Here is a 16602-nt window from a genome sequence, read left to right as displayed (position 1 = left end):
ACTACTGCTCCAGAATCATTATTTCTCGTTGTGTGGAGTACAAACGAAGGAGTGATCTTTTACTCAATTGCAATATTTATGTTTTTCTTTTAAAAAATGCACACTTTCTTGAAACTGCTTGCAAATTGTACAGATTGGTTTTATCAGAAGCACCTTGTGTTCGAAATATATTAAATTTGACAATATTTACGTTTAAAACGAGTAAAAAATAAAGTGTTTCAGAAATTGTCCAAGAGGCGAGTACTGCGGATGCTGGGAACCTGAAATGAACCCCAAAAAAAGCCAGACAGAAACTCAACAGGTCGTGGAGAAAAAAAATCAGAGTTAACATGTTCAGTCCAGTGACACTTATAATGTTAATTCTGTATCTTTCTCTCACAGATACTACCAGACTGACTGGGACCCTCCAGTAATTGCTGCTTGTTTCAGACTTCTAACATCCGCAATTCATTGATTTTTAATTCGTGTTAAGTTTCGAAACAGCTTTGCCAAGAATATATAGATGGCATCTTAAAAGTCTTAAAAATATTGGAACTCGAGTAAGTAAACAGGCTCAAATCCTTTACCATCTAAAACTTGGACACAAACGAGAAAAAAAGACAAGCACATAGGAGAAAGTTAAAAATCACACAACACCAGGTTATAGTCCAACAGGTTTAATTGGGAGCACACTAGCTTTCGGAGCGATGCTCCTTCATCAGGTGTATCTCAAATCGCGACATAGAAGAAAAGTTGCCTCAAAAGATTTTGAATTTCCTGATGTTTCGAGTTCTAGCCCCTTTCTTTTCAAAAGAAAACAATCCTTGTAGGTTTGACGGTCTGTAATAGGGCTTATCGGAGGCGCAAATCAAGACATACAGTGGAGTTACCTCCCCTTCGACAAAGGGGTTAATGGGTTTCTCCCAGCCTCACACGCTGAGACAGTTTCTGTGAACGTCTGTCTATTTATTAGTCGCCAGGTTCCTTCCCAGGTTCGGATGATATTTTGAAGCCGGCGGTCAAGACAGTGAAGGTGTTGGGACAAAGAAAAGGAAGGTTTAAGAGACAGAGAGAAAAGCAACGCGTACACACACACACCCATACACAGACACACACACAGACCCATACACAAACAGACACACAGACACACACACAAACCCATACACAAACGCACACACACACAGACCCACACACAGACACACACAAACAGACACACACAGACCCACACACACACACACACATACAGACCCACACACACAGACATACACACATACATACATACAGGCACACACACATACACACAGTCTCTCTCACACACACATATTCCTAGAACATCTGAATGTCAATGATAGGCCGGCTCAGTCACTTACAGGTTGGTGCCTCTGGACGGTTTAAGGCGGAGAGGACTTTGGGTTAGATTGTGGGCTGTTTCTGAAGCTAACTCAGGGCAAACCCTTGGACTGGTAAAAGGGAACTCTCTCTCTCTCACACACGCACACACACACACAACAAATACAGGTTGGCGATCCATCGCTTGTGTGGACAAATATTTACCTATTTGTTTGGATTGCTTGTAATTCCCTCCACTTAGCCGCAGTCAGCCTCCGATTTAAACTGGGAATCAGAGAATGTGTGTTTGCGGCTACAACTCCTGAACAGAGTGGTTTTATCAAAGGGGCTTCTCCGTTTATCGCACACGCCGGTAGGACAGAGAGAGAGAGAGAGAGACTGACTGTGGAGCGAAAAACAACTTCCGAATTTGGTATTTACGAAAAAAAAGTGGGATTACCTCCTCCCACCCCCCCCCCCCCCCACCTGGAATTCCCCCAATCAAGCTTCTTGAATCTATAACCTGCTTCATCCGCCCTCCATTCAGGGATAACACATCAAGGATGTCAGCTCTCACTTCAACAGTGTTATACATGTAAGTTAAAACTTTTTTTTTACCCTGTTTCACCGCGTTGTACAAGATTCACTGAGACAATTTCGCTACCTGAGCTGAATTTCCCTCTGAGGAAATGTTCCACTTACTGACTACATCTTCTGTTTCCCTCAATCCCACCTCCCCACCCCCCTCTCTGTGCCTACAGATGCCTGAATTTACTGACTCTGTATTCCCAAGTCCAGGTGAGAGATGGCATTTAATATTTGTTCTCTGTGCAAGTGTGTACATATCCGCATTTCTGCAGATGTTAACGCCCTTCCCCACATCCTATTTAAATTGTTATATTAACGCTGCGTAATATTAATCAGGATCTCAGCGCGCTGGAAAGACCATTAGTTATTAATGCAACTGTAGCATCGCTTTTGGTAACTTATTGTAACCGGCTTTTGTTAAAATCGCTTATCAATCCCCGTGGCACTTCGGTTCTGATCTGTTTTGGCAGAATATTAGAACACACTGCAGGTAAGTTACATTGCTGTGAGATTGTGCAGACTTTTAAGTTTCTAAGCCAGTTTTTGCTGACACCAACTGAGGGTCTCTTTAAAATGAAGGCAGGCTATTTCCAGTGTGAATTTCACTGGAGAGGTGGTTGCTTGCGGGCGGACTGCAGTCGGTGCTGATATTGCAAGAGGTCGCAGGGGTCGGGCAGCGGAAGAGTTGGAAGCGTGTCTTGCACTCACACCGCACAGATCACAGACACACAAAAACCCAGACCTAAATGCACAGCGGTACATATAAATGCCCAAGTGACACGGACAACCGCGCCAAACGGGTGGACACAAACCTCCCCCACACACAGACAAAAGACAAGCAAAACATATATTATTTTATGCACGCTGTCATATTTACAAACACATGAACAAACTCACAGACAACAAAGCAAAAATATTGGGGGATGCTGGAATTTAAACAAAACTGTAAATGCTGGAGAAACTCGGCAGTATTTGTGGAGTAGAGTCATATTTAAAGTCTTCTTCGGAACAAACGAGCCATTCCAGACTTCAAACATTAATTCTATTTCTCTCTTCACCAGCTGAGTTTCCCCAGCACTTCTCTGTTTTTTAATTTTATAACTAACAGTCAAAATCAAACAGTTCATGCACTTTGAAGCAGACGCAGACACACATACAAAACAGATACAGGCAGAGGCAGGGGTATAAACATAAATACTAACTCAATGATATTCAATGGTTTACAAACGGACACAGAAACATAAGACCACTCGCAGACACAAAGCCCGGTGTACCAACGCACAGACAAACCACAAACACACAGGCAGCGAAATCCTTGCTAAATAAGAAAATTCTAATTGGAAATGCATGAAGGATTTACTGTGGGCAGACAAGAGTTAAGCCATTAGGTGGTTTAGAAGACACCTTGGTTTCTCACACTTCCAGCAGACTGAAGAAGGAGCAGAGAGTGATGTTGCTTTTACACCTTGTCTGAGTGTGGCTGAATTCTCTTGATTTTGTATGTTGACCTTGAAAATCCGAGTTGTTAAATGTCACCCATAGTGAGGGCTGGAATGGGATCATGTTTACCCACTGAGTCGCTCTGTATTTTACAACTGAGTGCAGGATGAACAATACTATCTCCCCACACCGGGTCCGGGAACAGAATCAAAAATACGAGAACTCAAAATTCACAGTGTCCATGACTTGGAGGTGCTGGTGTTGGACTGGGGTAGAAAAAGTTAAAAAACACACAACACCAGGTTATAGCCCAACAGCTTTATTTGGAAACACTAGCTTTTGGAGCGTTGCGCCGTCATCAAGTGGTTGTCATATCGGTAAACTCATAGTGTCCTTAGAGTTACATATCCCAAAGTAAGAGGTACAGTGTTACATAGCACATAGAGCAATACAGTGCAGAAACAGGCCATTTGGCCCATTATGTATGTACTGACCATGATTCTGAACTAATCCCATCCTCCTGCACATGGTTCATATCCCTCTATTCCTTGCCTGTTCATGTGTCTGTCTAAATGCCTCTTAAACATTGATATTCTATCTGCTTTCACAACCTCCCCAGGCACCTTGTTACAGGCATCTACTACCCTCTATGTAAAGGGCAGCATGGTGGCACAGTGGTTAGCACTGCTGCCTCACAGCGCCAGAGACCCGGGTTCAATTCCCGCCTCAGGCAACTGACTGTGTGGAGTTTGCACATTCTCTCTGTGTCTGTGTGGGTTTCCTTCAGGTGCTCTGGTTTCCTCCCACAGTCACAAAGATGTGCGGGTCAGGTGAATTGGCCATGCTAAATTGCCCGTAGTGTTAGGTAAGTGGTAAATGGGTGGGTTGCGCTTCGGCGGGTCGGTGTGGAATGGTTGGGCTGAAGGGCCTGTTTCCACACTGTAAGTAATCTAATCTAAAATAAAACTTTCATCGCACATCTCCTTTAAACTTTCCCCTTTTAACTTAAACCAACGCCCCCCCCCCCCTCCAGTATTCAACATCTCCTTCCTGTGAAAGAGAGCCTGACTATCCATCCTAGCCATGCCTGTCATAATTTTATCTACCTCCATCAAGGTCATCCCTCCGCTTCTGGTGTTGAAGATTAATTCTTTCTTTCAGAGGATCTTCATACTTTGAAACTGTCTTCCCCACAGGTGAAGGCAGGGTCAACGAGTGGATATTTGTAAGGCAGAAGGTTTAGAAGGATATGGGCCAAGTGCAGGGAAATGGGGTGAGTGTAGGTGGACCAGTTTGGGACAAAGGGCCTCTCTTTGTGTTGTTGGACTCTGCGACTCTCATAAGATAAATTCTTGACTAACAGGGCAGTCCGAGGATAGTGTGGAGCTGAGGCCACACTTAGATCAGGAATGATTTTGTTGAATGGCAGAGTAGACTTCAAGGGCCAAAACACTGAATCTGGTTCATCGTGAAAGCAGAAATTGCTGGCATCATTCATGGGATGAAAGCAGAGTTAACATTCTGAGTCCAGTGACTCTTCTCCTGTTTGCATGTTTGTCTGTTCATGAGGTGCTTTGGAAGAGCATTATCAGATGGCAGAGATAATACTTCAGTCAAAGACAGAAACTAATGGCTGCTGGTACTGGAAATCTGAAATAAAACCAGACAATGTGAGGAATGCTTATCAGGTCAAACATGGAAAATAAAACAAAGTTAGTATTTTAGATTGATAACCTTTCACCTGAACTGGAAAATCCATGTACTGACTGGTGAAAGGTCTTCAACCTGAAATATGCACTTAGCCAAGTTGCACAGGTAAACTTTAAATAGGGTGTGTTATAAGAAGACAGGGAGATGTTGAGGCAGAGATGTGGAAGGTGTGATGTGCATTTTTACTTTTATTCATTCATGGGATATGGACTTCGCTGGCTGGGCCAGCATGGATTGCTAATTCCTAAATGCTATGGATGTAATGTCAGTGAGCTGACCTTTTGAACCATTGCAGTCCTTGGGGGGGACAGCTACACAGTTAGAGAGGGCTTTAGAGCTAGCATTAATGAAACAATGGTGATACAGTTCCAATTCAGGATGGTGTGTTGCTCAGAGAAGGTGCAGGTGGCGGTATTTCCATAAGTCTTCTGCCCTTTTCCTTTTAGATGGAACTGGTCCTGGATTTTTAAAGTGCTGTCAAAAGCATTTGGATGGGTAGATGAATAGTAAGGGTTTAGAAAGATATGGACCAAGTGCTGGCAGATGGGACTAGATTGGGTTGGGATATCTGGTCAGCATGGACGGGTTGGACCAAAGGGTCTGTTTCCATGCTGTACATCTCTATGACTCTATGACTCCATGAGTCGTGGTGTTTGTGGCTGTGTTCTTGGAGATATGACATATTATTGCTGTTGTATCAGTAGTGGAGGAACTGTTTGAGGACATGGGCTTTTTTTTTCTGGATGGTGTCAAGCTTCTTGAGTTTTGGAGTTTCAGTTATCCAAGCAAATGAGGAGTATTCCATCACACTCCTGATGTGTGCCACGAATATACTGGACAAGTTTTTGGAATCAGGAGGTGAGCAACTTGCAGCAAAGTTCTGAGCTTCTGACCTGCTCTTGGAGCCATTGTATTTATGCGGCTGGTCTAGTTCAATTTCGGGTCAATGGTAACCCCAAGATATTGATAGTGGGGGGATTCAGTGATGATAATGCATATTAAATGTTAAGGGAGATGGCTAGATTCTCTTTTATTGGTGATTGTCATTGCCTGGCACTTATGTGATGCCTGTGCCACTTGCCTGGATATTGTCCAGGTCTTGCTGCATTTGGGCATGGGCTGCTTCAGTATTTGAGGAGTCACAAGTGGTGCTGAACATTATGCAATCAGTCCTGCCTGTGATGAAAGGAAGGCCATTGATGAAGTGACTGAAAATGGTTGAGTCTGGGACATTAACCTGAGAAGCTCTTGCAGAAAATTAGGCAATCACTTTGCTGGGGCTACTACAGGCGTCCAATAGTCAGAGGTAGATAAAGGAACAGATATGTATTTGATTTGATTTATTATTGTCACAGTGAAACATATTGCATTGCATGCTAACTGGACAAAACCTACCAACGCAAGTCTGTCAGGATAATAGAACAGAAAGCAGACTATAGTGTTCCAGCTACAGACAATGTGCAGAAAAAGATCAGCTCTCATATATGAGCGGTTCATTCGTAAGTCTGATAACAGCAGGGAAGAAGCTGTTCTTAAATCTGTCTTCAAACTTCTGTATTTTCTGCCCAATGGAAATGGGTGGAAGAGATTATAACTGGGGTGGGAGGGGTCTTTGATTCTGTTGGTTGCTTTCTTGAGGCAGCAGGAATTGCAGACAGAGTCAAAGGATGGACTGGGCTGCATTCATAACTCTCTAACTTCTTGCGGTCTTGGGCAAAGCAGTTACCATGCATCTGGATAGGACAATTTCCATGATACACCCAGAAATCACAGAGAGGTCTGAGAGGATCAGGGTTATAGTGGTAAGGAATTTCATTTGCGCTAACATTAATTGGGGTCATCTTGGTGTGAAAGGAATAGACGGGGTGAATGTTTTAACAGGGATCCAGAAAAGCTTTTTGTGCAAGTACGTAGATGGTCATACTAGAGATGGGGTAAGTGCTAGATGTAATCTGAGGGAATGAAGCTGGTCAAGTGGTTGCAGTTTCAGTGGGTAAGCATTTTGGGGATAGTGAGGTTAACTCCATGTTCCAAAGTCACTAAGGAAAGGATTAAGGACAGTGCAGAAATTAAGTGTCAAATTTGGGGGAAGATCAATTTCAGTATCATTAGGCAGGATTTGTCAAACATAGACTGGGAGCAGTCACTTGCAGGAAAGTCAACGTTTGCAAGTAGTATTGCAAGAATTCAGTGCCTGCATGTTTCTTTAAGAGTCAAAAATGGTGGTGCATAGCAGATCAGGCAGCATTCAAGGAGCAGGAATGTAAGGGCAAGGGCAGTGAGTCCAGGAAACCCTGGGTGCCAAGACACATCGAGAGCTTGATAAAGAAAAAGGAAGCATATGTCAGGTACAGTGCATTAAAAACAGAATAGGTCCTTTGGGATACAGAGTGTGTAGGGAATTCTTAAAGGGGGCAATGAACTAGCTTTGGCAGACAGGGATTAAGGAAAACAACATGGCATTTTAAATGTATGTTAAGAGAATGGGGAAGTGTATGGCCCATTAGAGACCAAAGAGGCAATTTGCATGTGGAGCCAAGGATATGGGTGAGGTCTTAAATTAATATTTCTCACTTGCTCTACCCTTCGATCATGGCTGATATGTTTATCGACTCCATTCCCTTGCCTTATCCCTGTAATCTTTGATCCCCTTACTAATCAAGAGCCTATCTATCTCTGTCTTAAATGCCCTCAATGACTTAGCTTCCACAGCCCTCTGTGGCAATGAGTTCAACAGATTCACCACCCTCTGGTGGAAGAAATTCCTCCTTATCTCAGTTAGAAAGTGTTAGCCCTCCACTCTGAGGCTGTCCTCTCGGGTAACTAGTCTCTTCTACACGTGGAAATACCTTCTCCACATTCACTCTATCAAGGTCTCTCAGTATTCTCTAAGTTTAATGAGATCCCCTCTCATCCTTCTAAACTCCATCAAGTAGAGACCCAGAGTCTTCATCCCTTCTCATATGACAAGCCCTTAATCCCAGGATCATTCTTGTAAATTCTCCTCTGGACCTCCCTCCAATGCCAACACATCCTTCCTTAAGGTATAGGGCCCACAACTACTCACAATATTCCAAATGTGGTCTGACCAGAGCCTAATACAGCCTCAGCACTTCATCCTTGCTCTTATATTCCAGCCATCTCGAAATGCTAACATTGCATTTGCCTTCCTGTCCGCCAACTGAACCTGCATGTTAATCTTAGGACAGCCCTGAACTAGGATTCCCACGTCTTTTTGTACTTCAAGTTCCTAAGCCTTTCCCTGTTTAGAAAATAGTCCACACTTCTACTCTTACCAAAGTGATGTACTGGGCTTCTCTGTGACCATTAATTAATGATGGAGTATGCCTGTCTTGTTATTTGTTTAATTGTCCACCACCACCAGTGGATATGCACTTCAAGCTGATCCTTGAATTATGGGATTGCTTCGCCTGATCTCTGGATCCTGCTTCTACAGTCAGCCGGGCAAGTAATCATGTGTTCTTGTTTCGCCAGGTTGACACCTCATTTTTCAATATGTCTGTTGTTGCTCCTGGCATGTCCTCTTGCATTCTTCATTGAAATGGAGTTGATTCGCTGGCTTGGTAGTGATGGAAATTTGAGGTGTTCCTGGGCTATTATGTTGAGACCTTAAGTGAGGCTGAATAAGGCTTGCAGTAGATGAGTTGACATAAAGCTAGGGGTAGGCCATGTCATAAATTTGAAATTAAGCAATTTCACATGAAGCAATAATATTATGTTAAAAGGAAGTCCAGGACATTATTTCCCTTCTTCTTGGGATTGCATGTAGTTCCATTAATGGCCACTATTTACTTCAAGTGCTGCTGGGATTACTGAGCTGCTGGCTAATGAAATTTCATCATAGCTGTCAATGGTACATCAATGATGGAGGTCAGCTTGACTTAATATTGGCAAGGTGCCAGCTAATCTTTCTGTGAAGGAGTTGGTTGGGGGCAGCTTGGAGGATAAAACAAGGACTACATATCACATAAAACTCACTACCTCTCTCACAGATGCAAAATTGGTTGAGTGATAGGAAACAGAGAGTAATAGCTGCCAATCTTTGGGGGCAGGAGGAAGATTTATATTGGTATTCACATCCTTGATTTACCTCATAGATGTATAGATGATCTCGTTCTTGGTATGCAGAAGTTTCAAATAACACAGAAACTCGCAGCATTGCCAACTGCATAGGGGTGACATGGTGGTTCAGTGGTTAGCACTGCTTCCATGCTGTGCATCTCTATGACTTTAAATTGAGATTGTTTTACTTGGAGAGAAAAAGGCAAAGAGGTGATTGGATAAAAGTTTAAAAAAACTCTTAAAGACATAGAGACAGTGCAGAGTGGGAGAAACTATTCCTTCTTGTATAAGGATCAACAAACAGAGGATGCAGGTTCAAAGGGTTTTGCAAAAGAACAAATGTGAAGTGCAATAAAGCTTTCTTTTACACAATGAGTAATTCGAGTGTGGAATTCTGGTGGAGGCAGGTTTAATTGAGACATTCAGGAAGGCATCGAATGAGTATTTAAATAGAAACAATGTCCAGGGTTCTAGGGAAAAGACATCAAGTCAAAATGCTCAGAAAGCTGGTGTAAGCACGATGGGCCAAATAAACTCCTTCTGCTCTGTAACAATTCTGTAATCTGTATTTGTTGGGGAATTGAGTTCCAGATTTCCACAACCCTGTGTGTGTGAAAAGGTGCTTGCGTACATAACCCATGAATGATCCCCAGGAGGATGCACCTAAACTGTCTACAGCTTCGATTTGTCCTTGAATTACAGTGTGGTTTTTCAGTTAGCAATGGGGCAACACCCCATGGTGTTTGTAACAAGACAATCACAAGAAAATTTACAGAGAGACCAACATCTGGATCAATATATGCTCTTATCAACCTAACTAAAGCTTTTGACAGTATCAATTAATCCATTCTACAGTGTTTCCTCTGGCAGTTCATTCTATACACGCCCCACCCTCTGTGTGAAAAGGTTGCCCCTTCGGCCCATTTTAAATCTTTCCTCTCTCACCATAAACCTATATTCTCTACCTTTGGACTCCCCTACCACAGGGAAAAGACCTTGTCTATTTAATCTATTTGTGCCCCTCTTAATTTTATATACCTCTATAAGGTCACCCCTCAGCCTCCGACGCCATAGGGAAAATAGCCCCAGCCTATTCAGCCTCTGCCTTTAGCTCAAACCCGCCAACCTTGGACAACATCCTTGTAAATCTTTTGTGCACCCTTTTAATTTTAACATCTTTACTTAACAGCATGGACAGCAGAATTGCACACAGTAATCCAAAAGTAACCTAACCAATGTCCTGTGCAGCTGCAGAATAACATCTCAATTCCTACACTTAATGCACTGACCAATAAAGGTAAGTGTACCAAATACCGTCATCACTCCCCAATCACCTGTGACTCCCAAGTCCAAGGAACTATGCATCTGCACTCCAACAGGAGTTCAGCAACACTCGCCAGGACCTTACCATTAAGTCTATAAGTCCTTCTCTGATTTGCCTTTCCAAAATGCAGCACTTCACATTTATCTAAATTAAACTCCACCTGCCACTTCTTGGCCATCTGACGATGGTCTCGTTGTACTCTGAGGTAACCTTCTTCGCTGTTCACTATACCTCCAATTTTGGCTGATCATGCAACTCAGTCCCCTGTTCCCATTTTTCTCCCCATACCCACTTTAATCCCTTTAGCTCGAAGAAAGATATCTCGCTGCTTCTCGAATACGTTCAATACTTTGGCCTCAACATTTTTCTGTGACAGAGAATTCCACAGGCCCACCACCCTCTGGTGGAAGAAATTTCACCTTGCCTCAGTCCTAAGTGGCCGATTCTTAAGACTGTGAGCTGGTGCATGGACACCCCCATGCAGGAACACCCTTCCCGTATTTAACCTGACACTTGTTTCCTGATTTATTTATTCATTGGCGGGATGTGGGTGTTGTTGGCTCAGCTGGCATTCATTGCCTGTCCCTAGTTGAGAGGAGGAGGAACCTCTTCACTCAGAGTGTGGTGAATCTTTGGAATTCGGTACTCTGGAGGGTGAGGGAGAATCAGTCATTGAGTCCTACAGCACAGGCCCTTTGGCCCAAACTGGTCCATGCCGACCAAAATGTCTGTCCATGCTAACCCCATACCCTTGCCCTAATCCTTTCCCAACCATGTATTAAATCCATGTCACTGAGTATATTCAAAAAAAGATTGATAGCTTTGTAGGTATTAGAAACATCAAGGGATATAGAAATAGTGCAGGTAAGTGGTGCTGAAGTGGAAGATCAAATGTGCTCTTATGGTAAAGTGGGCGCAACTGGGCATCTATGCATTAGAGTGGTGCTGGAAAAGTCCTTGCGAAACGTCGATTTTCCTGCTTCTTGGGCTATCTGAACTGCTGTGTGTTTCCAGCACCACTCTAATCCAGAATCTGGTTTCCAGCATCAGCAGTCATTGTTTTTGCCATCTGTGCATTATGTCTGTATGTGTTAATGATCAGTTCACCTGTTTCTAATGATGGGCAGCCTCTAATTAGTCTGGACACCCATTTAACTCCCTTGATCTTCGAATGGTACATGCGCCTCAATGGGCAACTCAGAATAATGTCTCAGTTGCAAAAAAGACAATGCATTGCTCTCTCAGGATTGACTGGCAGTGTCAGCCTGGATTGTGTGGTCAAATTTGCAGAGAGGGGTCTCAATGCATAATCGTCAGATATAGGATAAAGGTTGATTATTCTGGGTATTTCTGAACAGCAATAGCCCAATTCTTGCAAAACACATCTGCCCACTTTAATGCCAATCTATATTTATAATCATCACGTATTTCAATATAGCAGATTCAATTATCTTTGAAACCTAATACTTTCTAAACTAACTTACTGTGCAGATTCAAAAGATCAGTTGCAATCTAAATGTATCATATTGTAGAGAGAAAGTTCAACATTTACTGTGTCTCTGCTCCCTGCCACAATCCCAATCCAGTGTTAGTGGAATGCAGAGTGGGATACAGTGCTGGATGAGTTTACAAATACAGGAAAGGGTGAGGCCAGGGAGGAATTTGAAAACAAGCATAAGAATCGAAAATTTCAGACATTGCTGGACCATGAGTGAAAATGACGTCAGTCGTGAAACTTCCAGTAATGCAGAGCACAGAGTGACAGACAATCAATGACCGTGTGGGGGAGCTGCATTAACTTTAGTGAGAGGTACACTCACTAACACAGAACACTGGGAGAGAGGGGTTACTGAGTGACACGTGTAGGGAGCTGGATTAATATTAATGGAGATACAGTCAGTAACACAGGACACTGGGAGAGAGGGGTTACTGAGTGATGGTGTGACTGGGAGAGAGGGGTTACTGAGTGACAGTGTGAGGGAGCTGGATTAATATCAATGGAGATACAATCACTAACACAGGACACAGGGAGAGAGGGGTTACTGAGTGACAGTGTGAGGGAGCTGGATTAAGATCAATGGAGGTTCAGTCACTAACACAGGGCACTGGGAGAGAGGGGTTACTGAGTGACAGTGTGAGGGAGCTGGATTAAGATCAATGGAGGTTCAGTCACTAACACAGGGCACTGGGAGAGAGGGGTTACTGAGTGACGGTGTGAGGGAGCTGGATTAACATCAGTACAGACGCAGTCACTAACACAGGGCACTGGGAGAGAGGGGTTACTGAGTGACAGTGTGAGGGAGCTGGATTAAGATCAATGGAGGTTCAGTCACTAACACAGGGCACTGGGAGAGAGGGGTTACTAAGTGACAGTGTGAGGGAGCTGGATTAACATCAGTACAGACGCAGTCACTAACACAGGGCACTGGGAGAGAGGGGTTACTGAGTGACAGTGTGAGGGAGCTGGATTAACATCAGTACAGACACAGTCAGTAACACAGGGTGCTGGGGGAGAGGGGTTACTGAGTGACAGTGTGAGGGAGCTGGATTAACATCAGTACAGACACAGTCAGTAACACAGGGTGCTGGGGGAGAGGGGTTACTGAGTGACAGTGTGAGGGAGCTGGATTAACATCAGTACAGACACAGTCAGTAACACAGGGTGCTGGGGGAGAGGGGTTACTGAGTGACAGTGTGAGGGAGCTGGATTAACATCAGTACAGACACAGTCAGTAACACAGGGTGCTGGGGGAGAGGGGTTACTGAGTGACAGTGTGAGAGAGCTGGATTTATATCAGTGGAGAATTCAGCTCTTTAGTAACCCACATACCTTTAACTCAGTCACTACAATGTGAAGTGACATAACTGAACAACATGCAATACAGGTCATTCTTACAAGGCAACATCAGTGAGAACAAGATGGACAGATGCCTTATTGTCAATTTTGAAAACTAGCTTTGAAAAGTGAGTTCTTGATTGTGTATCTCGTTGTGTAATTGTCTTCTTTACGGTGTGATCCCCTTTCTGAAAGGAATTTCCTGTTTTAAAAGGAGAGCTGATTGTGCAATGGCCTTTTTTTGCAATGCAGCCTGCTCCTCAGGCAGGTGAGGTGCTCAGCGAGTGTCCTGTGCAGCGGTGTAGAACACATTTGTGATCCATTAGCCTCAGATAAGATCAGCTACCTGTGCTGGAGCTCTGTGATCTCTGAAGTTTGCAAACTGTAATTGTGGCTGGAGTTGCGAGTGTCTCAGGAGGCCTGGGTGGGGGTGGGTGGGGAGGGGTGGCCTGGGGGTGGGGGGACTGGGAGTGTGGTAAAAAGGTGGTGAGTGCTGATTTTTATCTGCCAAGCACTTTTGGCCCACAGCTATTCACAAACAGATATTCTTCCAGTGACACCTACTTTACCGTTGTCCTGGAAAATCACATTGAAAGGCAGACCATCCTTGTCATGAGCTGAGCCGCTTCCCTTTGCGACAGTCAGTGCCCCAGTCAGCATGAAGCTGGGGCCATTATGAGGACAGGATGCCTAGACTTGCCCTGTACTCAAGCTCAGAAAATTGATGACTGTTGAAAGGATCTATGAGGGACGGTAGAGAGAAACTCTGACATGACAATCAAAAATGCAGGATGGTAACCTCAAACTTAGAGCTAGACCAGCCAGCACTGGCATCAGGAAGCATTCCTTCATGTAAAGGGTGAGAGTCGCTCAGAATACTGTGAGGCCGGCGGTGAACTGGAAATTTCAAAACTGACATTGATAGGGTCACATGGCGGAAGAGCACTAAGACTTATGGATGTATGGTGTGAAGGTGGAGTGGTATTTGTGTTTTCCCTGCTCCCACAGTCAGCTATCAGAGTGCAGATATCAAATATAGTCAGCAGACTGTAGGTTCAAGTCTCACTTCTGACAGTTCAGCACCTCCCAAACACATGACCACTGCCTTCTGAAAGGACAAGCAGACACATGGAAATATCATTTCCTTAAGATTCCCCTCCATCCTGACTTGGAAATATATCACTGTTCCTTCAAGTGTTGCTGAGTCAAAAATGCTGGAACTCACTCCCTAACAGCATTGTGGGTCTACCTACGGCACATGGGCTGCAGCGGTTAAGAAGGCACCTCCCCCCACTTTCTCCAGGGCAACTAGGGATGGCAATAAATGCTGGCCCAGCCAGTGACATAGAGTTACAGCACAGAAACAGACCTTTCAGTCCAACTCCTTCACACTAACCAGATATCCTAAATTAATTTAGGCCCATTGGCCAGCATCATCTCCCTCTAAACCCTTCCTATTCATATATCCATCCAGATACCTTTTAAATGTTGCAATTGTACCAGCTTCCACCACTTCCTCTGGCAGCTCATTCCATACACCACCCTCTACATGGAAAAGTTGCCCCTTAGGTCCATTATAAATCTTTCCCTTTTACTTTAAATCCATGCTGTCTAGATTTGGACTCCCTAACCTGGGAAAAAAGACCTTGGCTATTCACTCTATCTATACCCCTCATAAAAACATAAGAATTGGGAGCAGGAGTAGGCCATCTGGCCCTTAAAGAGAGCTCTACCATCCAATAAGATCATGGCTGATCTTTTGTGGCCACAGCTCCACTTACCACCATAACCTTAATTCCTTTACTGTTCAAAAGTCTATCTATCTTTGCCTTAAAAAACATTGAACGAGGTAGCCTCAACTGCTTCACTGGGCAGGGAATTCCACAGATTCACAACCCTTTGGGTGAAGAAGTTCCTCCTCAACTCAGTTCTCAATCTGCTCACTCTTATTGTGAGGCTATACCCACTAGTTCTAGTTTTACCCATCAGAGGTAACAGCTTCCCTACTTCTATCTTATCTATTCCCTTCCCTATGTTTCTATAAGATCCCCCTTATTCTTCTAAATTCCAGTGAGTATAGTGCCAGTGTATTAAATCTCTCCTTATAAGGCAACCTTCTCAATTCCAGAGTGAACCTCCTCTGTACCCCCTCCAGTGCCAGTACATCTTTCTCAGGTAAGGAGTCCAAATCTGCATGCAGTACTCCAGATGTGGCCTCAACAGCACCCTATACAGCTGCAGCATAACCTCTCTGTTTTTAAATTCCATCCCTCTAGCAATGAGGGACAATATTCGATCAACCACTACACCTGCAAACCAAGTTTTTGCGATTCATGGACAAGGACACCCAGGGCCCTCTGCATATTAGCGTGTTACAACATCTTTCCGATAGGAAGGAGACCAGAATTGCACGCAATATTCCAACAGTGGCCTCACCAATGTCCTGTACAGCCACAACATGCCTCCCAACTCCTGTACTCATACTCTGATGAAGGGCTCTGATGATGATTCCTGATGAAGGGCTCTGGCCCGAAACGTCGAATTTCCTGTTCCTTGGATGCTGCCTAACCTGCTGTGCTTTAACCAGCAACACATTTTCAGCTCAATACTCTGACCAATAAAGGAAAGCATACCAAATGCCTTCTTCACTATCCTATTTACCTGTGACTCCACTTTCAAGAAGCTATGAACCTGCACTCCAAGGTCTCTTTGTTCAGCAAAAAGGCAGAAGGACAGACACACATAGACAAACTTCAGAAAATGTGAAAGTGATAAGGCACTAAGAGTAAGGATTTTCAACTTCCCCCGATATTCACTGGGATAGACCAAGTATGAAAGGCTTAAAAGGGGATGGAATTCTTAAAATCTATCCAGGTAGAGCTATTTAAGACAGGAGAGGAGTGGTGCTCAACTCCATTTTAGTCATGAAGCAAGGCAAGTGATAGAAGTTCTAGATGTACTTCAAAACTCGCTAAGTGATAGAAGAGTGACACAGTTCTAGTGGGAGACAGTTTCATTGATGTTTAAGATAGCCATAGAACAGGACAAAGGTGGATGGCAACTAAAGGTTGAACTGGGGGAAGGCCTATGGGAAAGAATGTGGCCAAAGTGGATTATGAGCAGCCCCTCAAAGGAAAATCTACAGTGGGAGATTTTCACAAAGGCAACAGTGAAAATACAACGCTTCCATGTTTCTATACAGACAAAGACTGGGATCAAAGATTCCAGAGACCCTAGGATATTGAGGAATGTGCTGGATTGGCTGAGGGGAGAAAAGGAAGGTTATGGTCGATACTGGGGGTTCAGAAACCCT

At 43.9% G+C, this 16602-nt stretch overlaps 1 protein-coding gene across 1 annotated transcript in view; it reads left to right on the top strand.

The window, feature by feature from the left end:
* The first annotated feature begins 1583 nt into the window (after positions 1-1583).
* Positions 1584-16602, top strand: part of fgf24 (fibroblast growth factor 24) — a 137833-nt gene continuing 122814 nt past the window's right edge. The window contains exons 1-2 of the mRNA XM_060837939.1: positions 1584-1903; positions 2070-2106. Coding sequence (XP_060693922.1) covers positions 1872-1903; positions 2070-2106 — 69 coding nt within the window. The 5' untranslated portion in view covers positions 1584-1871. The remainder of the gene's footprint in view (positions 1904-2069; positions 2107-16602) is intronic.

The sequence above is a fragment of the Hemiscyllium ocellatum genome, chromosome 1 (genome assembly GCF_020745735.1).
Source record: "Hemiscyllium ocellatum isolate sHemOce1 chromosome 1, sHemOce1.pat.X.cur, whole genome shotgun sequence".
Lineage (NCBI taxonomy): Eukaryota > Metazoa > Chordata > Chondrichthyes > Orectolobiformes > Hemiscylliidae > Hemiscyllium > Hemiscyllium ocellatum.
This window is presented reverse-complemented; position numbering and strand designations above follow the sequence as displayed.